Genomic DNA, 16,883 nt, shown 5'->3' with positions numbered 1-16,883 from the left:
TGTGCTGTGTCTGGCCTTGTATTTTAACAGGGAAGACTGTTAGAGCACACTGCAGTCTGAGAACTGCTGCTTTATACATTTATGTACAGAAGAAAAAGATCATTCTGTATGTGTGTATAACACGTAACCTCTTTGTGCAAAAAGTCTCTTTAGGGACATTTTGTAATTATTTTCCTCTCTGGCTCCAACCTATAAGGAATTAATCATTGTATTTGTTTTTTGTTGGATGAAAAGTTAGTGATCTCCTCCTCTCCTCTCCTCCTGCCTGTTATGATAGGATCATTTAGAAATTAGCCAAATTAGGAATGGAGTTTGCAGTCAGCAATTCTTATGTTGTTCCTTCTTTTTAAATTGGTTTTACTAAACAGGAAAATGACCATCGTTTTATTTCTTTCTATTTAAAATTTTGATGGCTCTTTTTCTCTTTGACTTCCTGATTGACTTTGAAATAGTGCTATATGAGAACTCTGCATTTCAGAGTTAATGAAGGTAAGGTTTATTTGTGATAATGATTAAAAGACTATAGCCTGATGGACCTAGAGCTCTCATTACATGTGCAACAGTTTTGAGGCTTTCCTTTTGGCCGTGATGCTGGAAGCCAGTTTGTGCTTGCCTACTCTGAGTATTGGTAAGTTCTGAGCAAACCTTCCAAAGACCAGATTGCTTTTCAGGTCATACATGGCATCAGATTTATTCTGACTAAGCGAACTTAAGACAAAATAAGTTGGTAAATATGTCATGAAAAGTTTTCTGGGCAAATACCCAAGAGTTTCTGCTGTTCTGCTCATTAGCAATACTCCCTGGAATTTAGGGCTCTTGGGAAACTGATGTCTTGTCTTTTTCTTCACAGTTCTCTTGGTGAAAAAGAGGAAGCTTTCATGTGTCCCTATGTTCTAGAATACACTAATATTAAATGATTTCAAAAAGTAGCACTGATATTTGGGTTGTCTCTTTCATCTTCACTTCCAAATCCTGGTGTCTCTTCTTCCTCGTCCTGTTGGTAGCTTTGTGGAAATAGCAGTTACGAAGATCATTATTCCCAAACTGTAGCCTCCTACTGGGACTGCTGCCATTTCTGCCTTGCTCAGAGTTCTCCTGCACTTTCATCTCCCTCCCGTTTGAGGTGACTAATGTTCCCCACACTTAATTTGGAATATATCTCTTAATACAAATCTCAGAAATTTTACTGGCTCCCATTGTCTACAAATAAAATTCTGTCTAATCTCATATTCCCATTTACTTACCCCAGCTAGCCACAGTCTCCAGGCTTCATCTCATATGTACTGGGGCCCTTGTGTACAGCTTATGAGAATTATATTTACATTTTGGTTCGTTTGCTTGATTAGCAAATCTCTCATCCAAAGTAGTTCCTATTAGATTATCCTAACTAGGGCTATTCTTCTTTGTGCATTTGTATATGAGAGTCTGGCCACACAAACATAGGATTTCTCTGCCTAATTGGTGTGTAACTTAGATTAAACTGCTTCTTTACACAATTACATTTTTATCATCCAAATTATATTGATTTCCTAGGCATGTTTTCATAGAGTTTTTGCATTTAGTGAGTGAAGAAACAGTTGCATGAATTCTAGAGTATAGGGATAGCATGATGGTCTCAACTACTGAGAATAAGTGGGAGCTAACTGTACAAGATTCTGTCCCAGCAAAGGCCCACAAGGAAACTAAAGACTTTCCCCCAAATTTTCACTTCTGTTTGACACTTAAATAGCTGCAAGCCTCAGGCCAAACTCCTTCTCCTCCCTTTCTTGAAAACCCTAAACAATACCATATACCTTTCTGATCTAGATACCCTTAGGACGTCTGTTTCTAAGAACTGAGATCTGTTCATCTCTGCTTTATGCCTCTAACTTGTAAAACTTTTGTGACCTGCCAGAAGGCAGGAGTTTCCATTTCAGACTCTTGTCTACAGAGAATGAAAGCTTTCTTTCCTCCCCTGATTTCTTGTGGTCATATTCTGTGACCCAAATAAGTGATAAACTCACTCACTTTCTCTTTCTCTCCATCCATCCATCTATCTATCTATCCATCTTATCTTTGCACCAGACTCCTAGACAATATCTCATATATAGTAAGGACAGACATGTTTTTTTTTCTCTAGTCAGGTTTCCATGGCGCAACCTAACCCTTTGAGACACATACCTCTTCTTAAAATTTTTAATAAATTTTTATTGTGGTAAAAATACTTAACATGAGATCCACCCTCTTAACAAATGTTTGTGTATAATACAGTATTTGTTATCCATAAGCACAGTGTTGTACACAGAACTCTAAAATTTATTCATCTTGCATAACTGAAATTTTATATCCATTATTTAACATCTCCCCATTTCCCTCTCCCACAGCCCCTGACAACCACCATTCTATTCTTTGCTTCAATGAGTTTGACTATTTGAGATACCTCATATAAGTGGACTTATGTAGTATTCATCCTTCTGTAATTAGCTTATTTCACATAATGTCCCCAAGGTTCATTCATAACCTCTTTTCTGAAGAGCTATTAGTTCAACACTTGGAGAGTTTTCTGGAAGTATCCATGATATTGGCATGGGGTTGTTGGTTTTTTTCCCCCCACTTCAGTGTGACTGATAACTGCAATCCGTGCTATGAAAATCCAAAGGACCACCATGACAGTAGTCCCTGGCATGCTATGAGCAATCTACAAAATGCCATCTGATTTCTTATCATAACAGCATGGCTGTGGGTGGAAACTCCCAGGGTGTTGGAAAAGTCGATCCAACTCTGGAGTGAGTTTCCGCCTCTCATTCTACCTTTTATGGTTGTTTACGTAGTGCTGAGGTACAGTGTGTGGGCCTTATAGTTCAACTTGCCCCAACTTGTCTATGTCAATATGTTCCCTCAATTCCGTACCACATATCAGGCACAGAGGGAGTCCAATCAGTGCCCGTGTGTGTGTGTGTGTGTGTGTTAGTGCTTTACTGTAGAATATCGTGCACTGTATAGGATCTCCACAATCATCACTTTTGTTGATTGTCCATTACCATGCAGTTCACTTTAAGACTGTGGTTTCATAGTCACTTAAATCATGCACAATAAGAAATGTAAATCTGCTACCAGGGAAATAGAGTATGAAGGATTAAAAAAAGAAATAATGCATTGTTCTTTGTTTGCCATTACAAATAATGTAAACTCCATTAGCACAGATAAATGAACTTTAACCATGGTCTTTTACATGAGGACTTGGTGGCTCCCCAATATTAAATACCCTCTATAAAGTTCAGGCTATGTGTAATATCCTTGAAGGAGGCAGGAAACATGGGGAAGGGGAGGAAGTATATGCATAACTTGGGGCCCTACTTAGTCTCTGTACCCATACTAATCTCCACCTCCACCCCCACTGTTGGAACAGAGGACTGCATGAATGACAGAGGTAGCTTAGCTGTGAGAGGATATTCATCTTGATTCTGATGACACTGTGCTTAAAAGATCATCAGTGGTATTCAGACTGGAGGTAAGGGGTTGAGTGCTTTAGACCATTAAAAAAGGAAAGGGAAAAAAAAATCCAGAGTTTAGACCTTCTGTATAAGAAATATTATTCTATATTCCGTTTAGAAAAAAGGCTACTCTGTACAACATATCTTCTGTCAAAATAGAAACAATAATGTGACTTTAAGGCATAGATAGCCTCATTGTTAGTCCATTTTTTTCTCTTCTTTTTTTTTTTTTTTTTTGTATGTAAGGGCAGTAGTTCTCTGTGTTTTTGTTACAAGGATCTTGCACTCTTAGCCAGCCCGGATTGAGAAACTTTCTAATGAGCGATTTCAAATTCAGAAGCACTTTCAAGTTAAAACTTCATTAATCACAGCATTGCCTACTACATTCATTTGATGAGCAGTGGTGACAATATGTCTGAGATTGTATTATTCATTGAGACTACAGACAAGGTTTGGTATGGGGAATGCATTTACGGGCCCCTCGATACAACGCTACAGTTAACATAGTCTGTACATCTGACACAGAAACTGCTGCTCTTAGAAGATGAGGAATGTAGCCACCTCCATTACTTTGCTAATAAACTTCCCATTGGCTTGAAAGCTCAATAATTTGTCTACAAATTTTGCAAATAAGATTCATTCAGCATTATGAGGTTTGTTTTGAGATTTTTTTAGGGTGAAAACTGAAAAGAAAACATACAATGCATATATAAAACCACTGGTGAATCTCACAAACCAGGCATGGTGATAAGCTCAGGGCATGCTCAGGAAATCTTTTCAATTGCTGTGTAGCCAGAGAAGCTAGTGTGAGAAAATGTCTTGGAAGAGGAAGACAGCCAGGGCCTTAGACTTGAACATTGAAGCTGGAAATGACAGTTGCCTACCTCGCAAGTATGGATCGCTTTTTTCCAGATTCTCAGAAAGCCTGACTCCAAATGCTGCCCTCTTGAGCAACACACTGTACAAATGATAGGCGTGATAGTTTTCCCACCGATACCAATTTAAAAACAGTTGTGGATTTTTTTTTAACCCCCCATTCACACAAAGAATTGCAACCATCTAAAAGACTCAGGCCTGCTCTTCCATGTTTAAAATGGAAGTTGGTTTTCTGAGATACTTCTTGGTTTTTTGAAATTATGAAAAGAGATTCCATACCTGAAGCCTTGGGATGAATTGCTTGTGCAGTTTTATATATATATAAAAATATATAGCAATAGGCATCATCTACTGTATAGACATATTTGAAAATTCTGTTTTTGGTTTTCCCTTTTTAGGAATTTATAAATATTAGCATTATCTTACTCATTGAAAAGATATTCTCAGAGCATGGAATGTGCCCAAACAAGCTAAAGAGATGAAACCCACGCACTGTTTGCATCAGCAGAGTGGGATTCTAAATTCATCTCAGTTTGAGCACGAGCCTAGTCATTCATCTGCTATGAATGACTAACTGGGCATCTTCAAATTTTATTTATTTTTACCTAGAAATAGGGATTCTGCTAACCTTGTGTAACTCAAATGATCCTGATGATTAAGACCAGAGACATAAAGTGTCTTATACAAGCTATAAAGTTCTACACAGCATTATATGGTGTCATTGATAACCGGGGGCCAGTGATGGGCACATTGTAAAGCATGTAGGTGCAGTTGCATGAGGACTGAATTTTAGCACCACATGTATTATATTAAGTACAGACAGGTATAAATGCATGATTAACACAAATGGAAGCAAAAGTTTACTTGCCTAAATGTGATACTTTCCAGTCATTCAGACATTCATAATGGAGGAGTGCATAACTTAGTTGCTGACTGAATGAGAAAAAGGGCAAAATTTGGTTGAGGGAGGATATAGTATAGAGGACCCTTCTGAAGGGAAAGCATGAACCCTGGAGGAGGAAAAAGAGGAGACAGACAACTAGTGAAGGGCTGGGGGGAAAGCTCTTTGAATTAAGAGATGAGGGTCCTAGACCTGAGGCAAATTTGTACATCTTATATTAAAAGCTCACAACATTTGGGGGAGAATGGAACCCATAGTGCTTTATTGATCTCACCACTCCAAGAAGACTATTTCCTCTCACAGGCCAATGGTACAGACCCTGGCTCAGATTTGCAGGAATTTCTGGCCCTAGATGGGCTTTTGAACTAATTGTCAAGTTCTACTAAGTAACCACAGTGTCCGGTATGGAAGTCTCCAGCCTGAAGATTTCTGTACGGGTGTTGACTGGCAGCTTCACTGGAGCAAAGGGTTTTGACTGTAGAAAATTGGAATTCATGAGTTTTCCTTTCTTCATTTTTGTGTTTATTGTGGTTATTGTTCGTTTGCTTTATTTGAGCCCTTGAACCCTAGGACTCTGATATGCAGTAATGACATCTGCTGAGCTCCAGAGAGACCCTGCTTGCAAGTTTATGCCAGGGAAGTCCATCTATAGTTGGAGATGAGTATCAGAAAATAGTACTTAATTAAAATGATCAATTACAACGAGCAGAGACTTATTTAATAAATATTAAAAGACCGACTCAATGAATGAGTTTATGACTCTGGAACTAGCAAAATTATAAAAACACAATTCCCCACTGAAGAAGTAATAAATAGAACTCATTACTAGGAGAATGAAATGTTGCCTCTCTGAGGATTTAGATTTTTCAGTGGCATTTTTAGCATCTATGGCCCTATTAAACCCTGTTATTTTCTTCCCAATTTGTGCCATTTAGGAATGATTTTCATTTAACTTTCCCGTGGCTCATTTCTCTCCTTCAGAATTTCCATACGATTCCTTGATAAAGTCCATGCTTTAACAACTTCCATTAAAAAACTGTAATAAGCACCAACTAAATAGCAATATGATATAGCCAGAACATAAAGGACTGACAGGAGAAGAAATTGGCCAGCTGGGTAGTTAGTTTTTATTCTTGAATGCCTGCTGCGCTTTTTGCCTCTTGTGGTTGTTTTCAATCCTCTAGATAAGATTCCATGCCTAATGGACAAGGACTCTAAGGAGACAGTTCTCACAATTCTTAAGGAACAGCCTTTCTTTCCCATAACAAAATCATCAAGCAGCACCTTTTGATGACATAGTGATTGCTATTCTTCACCCCAGCCCCATAATGGAAAGAAAAGGTTTTTATTTTTTGCTCCTTCCTTGTCCTTTGGGCTTTGTAAAATACCCCTTACATGTTCTATTTAGTGGGCCTATGTTCTCTAGAGAATTGTGTGAGAGTCATTTAGCAACCTGGGCCCCTTTCAATTCACCCAGTACTTATTGAACCCACTCAGTGCCCCATGTCTTGTGAAATACAGACATTATGGAAACTTTGTTTCCGCCTGCCTAAGACTCAAGAGTTTTTTGAGTAGTCACCTACACAAATGCTGCTTGTCCAGGTCTGACTTTGGTTAGGACTAGAAGCATCCTTAGGTGTGAAAAGTACAAATTGTGTTTCTCTGAGCTTACTTTCTCACTTTTATTTAAAGTGAGAAGTAGACTTATTATATAAAGTGAAAAGGAGACATTAAGACCAAGATGAGAAAAAGAGCTAAAGTAGTGTGAAAAATAGGAAACACTTAGAAAAAGAGTCAGGTGATGACTTTATTAAATTTGTCTGCTCCTCCAGCAAAACACAATGAGGTTCTAACCACCAGCACTGTCCCAGCCCCTGTACATAATGTTATAATCTGGCAACAAGTCTCTTAAAACTGAGACTGTCACTGAGTACCAAAAACATGTCAACTAGGGGTCATGGGAAAAGTCTTGTGGAAGTGATGGGGTTTACTTGGGCTTTGAAGGAAGGATAGGGATTTATCAGCTAGAAGTGACAGTATGAGCAATATTAAAATAGCATACACATATGGGGGAAAAATCAAGTAAATCCATGTGAATCTTGTTTAAGAGGTACTATTTTTTTTACTCATTAGTTAAAGGGGTGGGTCAACATCTTCCTGCAAAGATACGCTCCCTATCTTCCAACAGCTTTTCATTGAGGTTAGCTACTCTGCTTAGCTGTAGATTGCAAAGCATAAAGAGTAAAAATAGTAAATCAAATATACAACCAGACATTCAAATGTTTATATCAGAGCAACATGCAACTACACAGGTTTTCATTTTTCTAGCTGTCTTTGGGCTTTATGTAGGAGGTAGGGTAGAAATGTAAACTCTGCTTAGTATTGATAGCTTTAGAAAAATAAGTCCCTCTCAGGATATTCCATCCATTTGCTCTCAAATTCATGCATGAGGTATGGGAAAATACTTTGTTAATTAATATTTCCATCTACCCCTGGTTTGTACAAAGTGCTTTGGCAGACTTTCATGTATCTCATATGAAAGCCAAAGAGCTTTATTTAAATTGTCTGTTACACATTGAAAAGTTTACAGAACAAGCCCACAAATTCAGTGCAGTCTTTATTTTTGTGGTAGAGTGGAGTTGGCTAAACCCTCAGCTGTCATCAGCTCACTTTCCAGGTGTCTGTTCCATTGGGGTCCTGTCTTTCATTTTGATAGATTTTTCTCTTACCTCTACCATGCCAGGAGTTGGGCAGGCTTTTCTCCCTTACAAGTTATTTATTACCTCCTTATTCTAACGTAGGTTCTGCTTCCAAACCTTTCGTTTCAGTCTTGGCAGCATTCACAGCATGAAATGTGCTGCTTTTATTACTTAATTCCTTACTTTCCTACACCTACTTCCACTTTTATTTTCCCATCTCCTTTCATTTTGCCTTCACATATTTTTCACTTTGTGGTTTTCCTTTTCCTTGTGTGCTCTACATGAGAGAGCCAGAACCCCACAGTTAAAAATAGTTTCTGACATTATTTGTGATTCCTAAGATGTAGTCTCACAAATAACCTTTTCTCATTTGATTTCCATCTGACATGCTGACAGTGCTCCAATCTTGTTTTCTGATTATCCCATTACATAGTGCTTTCCCTCTCATTTAGTGGAAACTTGCAAGTAATGGTTCTGTTTGGATAGCGCTGCCTAGTCATCATTTACAATTTTGTGGAATTAGAAAGGCAGTGGGAGAAAAGAACTCAAGCTTAAGTTCTTACTTAAAAGGAAAAGCATTAATTAACTATTTTGGTAATAGGTTGACTCCGTCTTCATCAGCATGCTATACTAGAGCCATCTTTGTGATCTAGAGTAACCTATCATGCAATGAAACATCTTCTTACTGAGAGTGCTGTGCTCTATATTGAGTAATGCATTTTAAATTCTGTCTTAAAAAGGCAGGCAAACTCAATTGACTACCCAATGGGATACAGTTTCAGGGAAAAAAATCATCACAAACAAGTGCATAGGAAGTAACCTAAGAATTCATTTACTGTAATCATTGTTTTTACCATAAAATTGTAAATATTCACAGTCAGTAATCAGTCATGCCCAGTCTCTAACAGTCTAGTAGTGTTTGTCGTGTGTGTGTGTGTGTCTGTGTTATAGCTATGCTCTGAAAATATCCTACAAATAGCCGAATTCATATAAAGCCACAATACCCAGGAGGCTAAATGATTGCCTGTTAGCATTGATCATTTGGGGGCATAAAAAGAAATTTCCCGTGCAAATACCACTTTTCTTATGCATTCTAAGGACCTCTTATATTCAAGAGTAAATTTTCCTTATATATATTTGTTTCAATTGACATCTTAAAGTACATCTGAAAATACAGTATGCCATATAATTGAGAGCTGGACCATCTAATAGATGCTGTGTGAGGTCTTTCGGGAAATGAAATGGTAATGGAATTCCTATTCTCAGTGGTAGGAAATGACTGTCCTTTGTTTATGTCTTAGTTGATTTCCCCTGTATGTTTCTTTAGGCAAGTCAGTAATTTCAGAGAAGCCAAATACATCTTGCTTTTTGGGAGTGTAATTTGGCTGTTTTAGCCAGAGTATAGTTCTTGGGTTATGTTCAACAGGCATTACTAAAAGATAGGCTCTTTTTATATAACTTGTAGAGTTCCACATAATTTTTTTTTCCTTTCCTGTTCTTGACAGGTGCATGAGGCAGTCCTATGCTACAGTGAATGCAATCAGTATTCCTGGATTGTAGAACACTGGTCTCCATGCAAAATCCCCAATGAGCTGAGGTCTCTGCGCTGCGGAGAAGGAATGCAATCTAGGAAAATCAGGTGTGTGGAAATGGAGACATTTGGGAAATGGGGCAGAGGAACGTATACCTTTTTATTAAAAAACAGTGTTTATCCAAGTGCACTCTAATTTTCATACTACATACTCTGGCTTTTGCTCATCATTAAGTTTGTATAGAAGTATATGTGCCTTAACTGCCATGTGTACAGTGGGATTTCCTCTGCAGTGTAGTCACAATCCCTACTGTTCCCTGCAAATGACTTCAGTGGGAAAGCTAACTGCATGGAGCAGGCTAGCATCCCTTCACTGATCCACAGCCATAACTGTTAACAAATTGGGAGATTTTGGCTGTGATACCATGTCTCTTTTTTGGTCTATGGGTAGTGTAGTTGATGGACATTATCTTTTTTTTATTTTTTATTTTATTATGTTAATCACCATACATTACATCATTAGTTTTTGATGTAGTGTTCCATGATTCATTGTTTGTGCATAACACCCAGTGCTCCATGCAGAACGTGCCCTCTTTAATACCCATCACCAGGCTAACCCATCCCCCCACCCCCTCCCCTCTAGAACCCTCGGCCTGTTTCTCAGAGTCCATAGTCTCTCATGGTTCGTCTACCCCTCCGATTTCCCCCCCTTCATTTAATTTTGAATGTCAGTACATTGAAAAGGTCAATTTAAACCCTCACTATTGGTCTTGGAAACTACAGTCTGAGAATACTTATGAACTATAGTGATGAATTTTAATATAAAAAGAGCACACCTCTGAAAGAATTTAGTGAATTCTGGGTTATTTACGGAGGGATCTTGTTTAAAGTTTTTGTTTTGTAAATACAGCAGTGTAAGCAAAGGAAACACTTGGTCTGAGTTTGTCAAAATGGCCTATTTAAGAATGATTTGGAAAGAATGAATTTCTTTACCAACTGAGAATATGGTAATAAATGTTAGACTGAACAAGCGAAAACTAAAATATTAATGATAAACAATGATTAGTGTGTAAAATCAAGAAGAAAATATAGTTTAGTCAACTATTCAATTGCATGAGCAGAGAGTATCATTTTGTGAGATTTAGGAAGCTCCATTTCAAATGGACAGACAGTTCTCAAATCCTATAACTCCTTGTTGAGTTAACTGTGAGATTGAAGTCAGTTGCTAAGGCAGACTCTACTTATATATGTTGATTGTTATTCAATATCAGTGAACTTACTTTATTCAGTAATTCAGTATATACCCACCATTTCTGAGACTTAATCCCAGTGTTGCAAAATCACTGGTAGCCATGTTGGAAGAAGTAGCTATTCGTGAAACGGTCATCAAGCCAAGCAAATGGCTAATAGACGAATTGTCTTTCTTTCACTTTGTTAGTTCCCCTTTCCTCTGGGGACTGGTGTGTTCATGCTGTCACAGACTTTTTTCTCTTCAAAATCTATGTCTCCACTGTCTTGTTCTCATGGTTTTGAGAAATGACTGATCAACCTAGCTTATTAAGTAACAAGCAGATGAGCTGTGATACCTCCCACTCGCATCCCAGCCAGGCCTCTTAGCAGTACTAAAGCAAAATCTCAGGAGAGAAAGGAAGGCTTTAAGAGAATAAATTGCTACTGACAGAATTATGGCAGGCTGACGGAGGAAAAACATACTTAAACAAGAAAGTCTTTAAGCAATACTTCTCAGCTCAAACTTACAGAGCTTGATATAATACTAATACCACAGCTACTGAATACCACTCTGTTATGAGGTGAATTGCATTCCCCAAAAATCTATGTATTATAGACCTAAACTTCAGTACCTCAAAACAAGGCTATATTTGAAGATAGACTCTTTAAAGAGGTAATTAATGTTAATGAGGTCTTTGGGATGGGCCCTAATCCAATCTGATTCATGTCCTTATAAAAAGAGGAGATTAGGACACACACACACACACAGGGAAGAGCTTGTAAAGACACAGGGAGTGTAATCATCAAGACAGTATGGTACTGGCACAAAAAGAGACACATAGATCAATGGAACAGAATAGAGAACCCAGATATGGACCCTCAACTCTATGGTCAAATAATCTTTGACAAAGCAGGAAAGAATGTCCAATGGAAAAAGGACAGTCTCTTCAATAAACGGTGCTGGGAAAACTGGACAGCCACATGCAGAAGAATGAAACTGGACAATTTTCTTACACCATACACAAAGATAAACTCGAAACAGATGAAAGACCTAAATGTGAGACAGGAATCCATCAAAATCCTAGAGGAGAACACAGGCAGCAACCTCTTCGACCTCGGCGGCAGCAACTTCTTGCTAGACGTGTCTTTAAAGGCAAGGGAACAAGAGGAAACAAGAACTTTTGGGACTTCATCAAGATAAAAAGCTTCTGCACAGCAAAGGAAACACTCAGCAAAACCAAAAGGCAACCTACAGAATGGGAGAAGATATTTGCAAATGACATATCAGATAGAGGGCTGGTATCTGAGATTCATAAAGAACTTACTGAACTCAACAGCCAAAAAAGAAATAATCTAGTCAAGAAATGGGCAGAAGACATGAAGAGACATTTCTCCAAAGAAGACCTACAAATGGCCAACAGACACATGAAGAAATGTTCCATGTCATTCGGCATCAGGGAAATACAAATCAAAACCACAATGAAATACCACCCCACTCTAGTCAGAATAGCTAAAATTAACAAGTCAGGAAACAACAAATGTTGGTAAGGATGCCGAGAAAGGGGAACCCTCTTAAACTGTGGGTGGGAATGCAAGCTGGTACAGCCACTCTGGAAAACAGTATGGAGGTTCCTCAAGAAGTTAAAAATAGAGCTACCCTATGACCCAGCAATTTTACTACTAGGTATTTACCCCAAAGATACAAATGTAGTGATCCAAAGGGGCACATGCACCCCAATGTTTATAGCAGCCATGACCACAATAGCCAAACTGTGGAAAGAGCTGAGATGTCCATCGACAGATGAATGGCTAAAGAAGATGTGATATATGTATACATATAATATATATATATATGATGGAATATTACTCAGCCGTCAGAAAGGATGAATAGTTACTATTTACATCAACGTGGATAAAACTGGAGTGTATTATGCTGAGCAAAATAAGTCAATCAGAGAAAGACAATTACCATATGGTTTCACTCATGTGGAATATAAGAAACAGTGTGGAGGACCATAGGGGAAGGGAGGGAAAACTGAATGGGAAGTCATTAGAGAAGGAGAAAAACCATGAGACTCTTAACTAGAGGAAACAAACTGAGGGTTGCTGGAGGGAAGGTGGATGGGGGGATGGGGTAATTGAGTGATGGGCTTTAAGGAGGGCATGTGATGTGATGAGCACTGGGTGTTATACATAACTGATGAATTATTGAACATTACATGTGAAACTAATGATGTACTATATGTTGGCTAATTGAATTTAAATGAAAAATAAAAAATAAAATACACAGTTCATCAGCCATCTACAAGCCAAGGAGAGAGGTCTCAGCAGAAACCAACCCTTCCAGGACCTTGATCTCAGACTTGGAGCCTCAAGAACTGTGAGAAAATAATTTCCTATTGTTTAAGGAAACTAGTCTGTGATATTTTGTTGTGGCAGATTTTGTTGTATGCTTTATGTGTATGATCACATTTAAATATGTGAAGCAGATTTTCTGGGTATCTTGCATTCCAAACCATTATTGACCTTAATAAGACACTGTTATAATGAATAAAATAGCTTATCCTTCTCTTTCTTGAAACTTCCAAACTGGGGGACATCTTCATGGTTCATCTTGGATTGCAATAATTTATTAATTCAAAAAATATTCTATGTATCAGGCAGTCTAGGCAGTGGGGATAAAAGAAAAGTGAACAAAATTTCTATCCTCAAATAACTTACAGTGGCAGAGAAAAAGATAAACACATAAATATAATGGAATGTCTTTGCTGGGAAATGCCAAGAAGAAAATAAAATTCGGTTGGAGTGATGGGGGATACTGTTTTGGAGAGGTTGGCCAGCAAAATATCCAAGCAGACATCTGAATAAAATGAGAGACCTGGATGAATATAAAGATCTAAAGAAAGAAATCCCAGGGAGAAAGAGTTTCCAAAGTAGTAATCTTCTTGGCTTGTTATAACAAGATGAATAGCAAGGTGTCCTGTATGGCTGGTGCCAGTACTCAAATCATACAATCTTCTAAAACAAAGTAAAAGGATTTTTTTCTAACTGCAAATGGAAGCCATGAAATGTTTGAGACAGAGGAAATGACATAGTCTTATTTACATTTGAAAGGACTTGTTGGATGTAAAGAAGGTGTTTTGGGGGGTATATAAATAGAAGCAGGGATGAAGGTTTCAAAGACATTCCAGAATTCCTGGTGGGAGACACTGATGGTTGGGCTGGGCTTGGTAATAATGAAGGTGGTGAGAAGGTCACATTTGGACTATATTTGGAAGGTACAGACCGCAGGATTTATTTATAAAGTGATTGTAGAACGTGGAAGAAAGAAAGCATCAAAGATGACTGCTAGGTTTTAGTGCCTAACAATCATAGGAATGATGGTGCCATTTGTTGAGATGAGGAATATTAGAAGCAAGTTTGAGAGAGAAAAATCAAAAGCTAGCTTGTGAACAAATTAAATTTGCCTTCCAACTGTGACAATACAGACTAGAGTTCAGAAAGAGACAGTGGTATAAATTTGGGCATCAACAGCTTATACATTTGATATATATTGATAAGAAAAGACAAGAAATTGAGCCCTGGGGAACTCCAGTATTCATAGATAGAGAAAGTTCTACAAATGAGACAGAAAGAGCTGTTGGAGAATGAGGAAAACCAAGAAAATGGGAAAGCAAGAGGGTTTTTCAAGAAAAAGAGAGCAATCAGTTGTTTCAAATGGGTCTCAGAAATTTAGTAAGATGACAATTGACCATTGAGTTTGGCAATAGGAAGTCTGTTAATGATCCAGATAAGAGGTTGCTCTGAAATGGTAATAAAAGTGTGATTAAATGAAATTCAAGAGATAGTCATGAAGGAAGTTGGGGATGGGGGGCGGGAAGGCTGCAGGAATAGCAAATATGCTTCAAAACAGTTTTGCCCTGAGTTTTGAGTAGGAATGAGGTGACAACTGAAGATATGAGATGGAAATTGATAATGCAGGATATGTAATTCCAGGGGCATTTTCATTTGGGAACATCTTCAATTCAGTCTTTTTAAGTCTTTACTCTTGGGCTTGTCAGAACCCCCAGAAAAGTCTTTTCATAAATCACGCGTGAAATCGATAATCCTAGCGGCCAGTGTTTTGGCTGATGTGGTAAACAGAATTGTAGCCCCCCAGAGATGTCCACATTCTAATCCCTGAAATCTGTGAATCTCTTACCTTCTATAGCAAAAAGGACTTTGCAGATGTGATTAGCTTAGGATGTTGAGCCAGGAAGATATTCATGGATTGTCTCCACAGGGACAATTTATTCACAAGGGTTCTTAAATGTGAAGGGGAAATGGGAGAGAAAGGAAAATGTGACCACAGATGCAAGGCACAGAGAAATGCAAGGCTGTTGGTTTTGAAGATGGAGGAGAAAGGGGCCATGCCCAGGTAATGTGGGTAGCCCTTGGAATCTGGAAAGAGCTAAGGAAGTGGTCTCTCCTCTAGAGCCTCCAGAAAGGAATCCAGCTCTACCAAAGCATTGATGTTAGCTTAGTGAGATCCATGTTGGATTTCTATGCTACAGAATTGTAAGATAATAATTTTCATTTTTTAAACCACTAGGTTTGTGATAATTCTTCCAGTGTATTAACTTGTACTTAAACCCTTGTTTTCAATATGATATTCTCATCCTTAAGTGAGCCATGTGTTCTCTAGCCCAGAGACTGTCTCTTTTTGTGGCCCTTTCCAGATAATAAACCTTCAGTTACCTGCAGGGGGGTGGGGAGGGGCCATCACCTAGCCCTGTGGATTGTGGGAGGTCTGAGGGCCCAGGTACTTCTTAAACATACTTTCAGTAAATCTTCCAGTTTTTCAGCCTCACCTTCATCCACATTTCCAGAGGTACTTGGTGCCCCAAGCTCCTGAATTTTTTATGTTTCCTGTGGTGTAAATGGAGTTACTTTCTTTGTTTTTCCTTGAAGTCTTAGTATTTCAGCTTTCTTGGTATGGTGAGTGAGTTACCTCTAGTTCATCTGTTTTCCATTTGTTTTCTTTGTCCTTTCCCATGTTCTTTGTCCTTGTAGGGTAATGCCTTTCCTCCCATCTTGGGTTTTTGAGTTTTCTTTGTTTGTGGGTTTTTTGGTAACAAATTCCTTTACGATCGTTTTTGTGGCATATTAGGAATGAACAAAGACTAATGTGTACATTCAACTGGACACCACTGCCCAGAAGTCTTATCTCTTCTTTCTCGGTGAAATAATAAAAGAACATCAGCAGAGAGTATGCAGGCAAGAAGGAAAGCAATTTCCAGCTTTTAAGTTTGTCTGTAACAAGACACACAAGCTTTTTTGTGGTCCCTCCTTCCACTATTGACTATTACCACAAAAGAAATTAAAGTCCATAGATGGCTGTATACCAGGCCTCCCTGTATTAGAAGACATTCCTTACCTCTTCTACCTTTCGGTGTTAACCTTGTTTATACAATGTACAGTTTTTCATTACTTGGCACCTCATAAAGCTTACTTTCTATTGTACAAGGTAATAGACCACTTTGCAATTTTCCTGAATTAAAAAAAATTATATGTATAAAAGAAACTCCTAATGTATAGGATAACTCATTCTAGCCTAGCATGATTTGGGGGGCACCAAAAGCTCTCCATCGTATCGGTCTTAAAATGCTTACTCCTTGGCTGTGGCATTGTGTCCCAAGTGATCAGATCAGCAAATGGCACCACTTATCTCACTGTCATTATCATTTTCACCTTCACTTTGATTATTATCACTTGAAGAAAAGTGTTACAACAATAGGGATCTTATCTCTCTCTCTCTTTTTTTTTTTTAAGTCTGTACCCCAGCAACCAGGCAAGGGCCTGGTACACAGTCCTCAAAAATATTTACTAAATGAATTATTATTAACAAATACTAAGTGTGTTTCCCATGCCTAGCAAAAGAGGTTTGCATGTAGCTAGTCTTTCTTAAATATTTTTTAAGAAATAATTCAAACAGGGGCGCCTGGGTGGCTCAGTTGGTTAAGCGACTGCCTTCAGCTCAGGTCATGATCCTGGAGTCCCAGGATCGAGTCCCGCATCGGGCTCCCCGCTCAGCGGGGGGTCTGCTTCTCCCTCTGATTCCCTTCCCTCTCGTGCTCTCTCTCTCTCATTCTCTCTCTCACTCTCAAATAAATAAATAAAATCTTTAAAAAAAA

At 38.4% G+C, this 16,883-nt stretch overlaps 1 protein-coding gene across 1 annotated transcript in view; it reads left to right on the top strand.

Annotated features, from left to right (window-relative positions):
* Positions 1-16,883, top strand: part of THSD7B (thrombospondin type 1 domain containing 7B) — a 658,530-nt gene that overhangs the window by 548,183 nt on the left and 93,464 nt on the right. Inside the window, exon 15 of the mRNA XM_081814537.1 lies at positions 9,455-9,588. Coding sequence (XP_081670663.1) covers positions 9,455-9,588 — 134 coding nt within the window. The remainder of the gene's footprint in view (positions 1-9,454; positions 9,589-16,883) is intronic.

This window comes from Leptonychotes weddellii, chromosome 3 (assembly GCF_054177405.1).
Source record: "Leptonychotes weddellii isolate Sample4059 chromosome 3, ASM5417740v2, whole genome shotgun sequence".
NCBI classification, from domain to species: domain Eukaryota; kingdom Metazoa; phylum Chordata; class Mammalia; order Carnivora; family Phocidae; genus Leptonychotes; species Leptonychotes weddellii.
The sequence above is the reverse complement of the archived record's forward strand: the minus strand, read 5'-3'. Positions and strand labels throughout refer to the sequence as shown.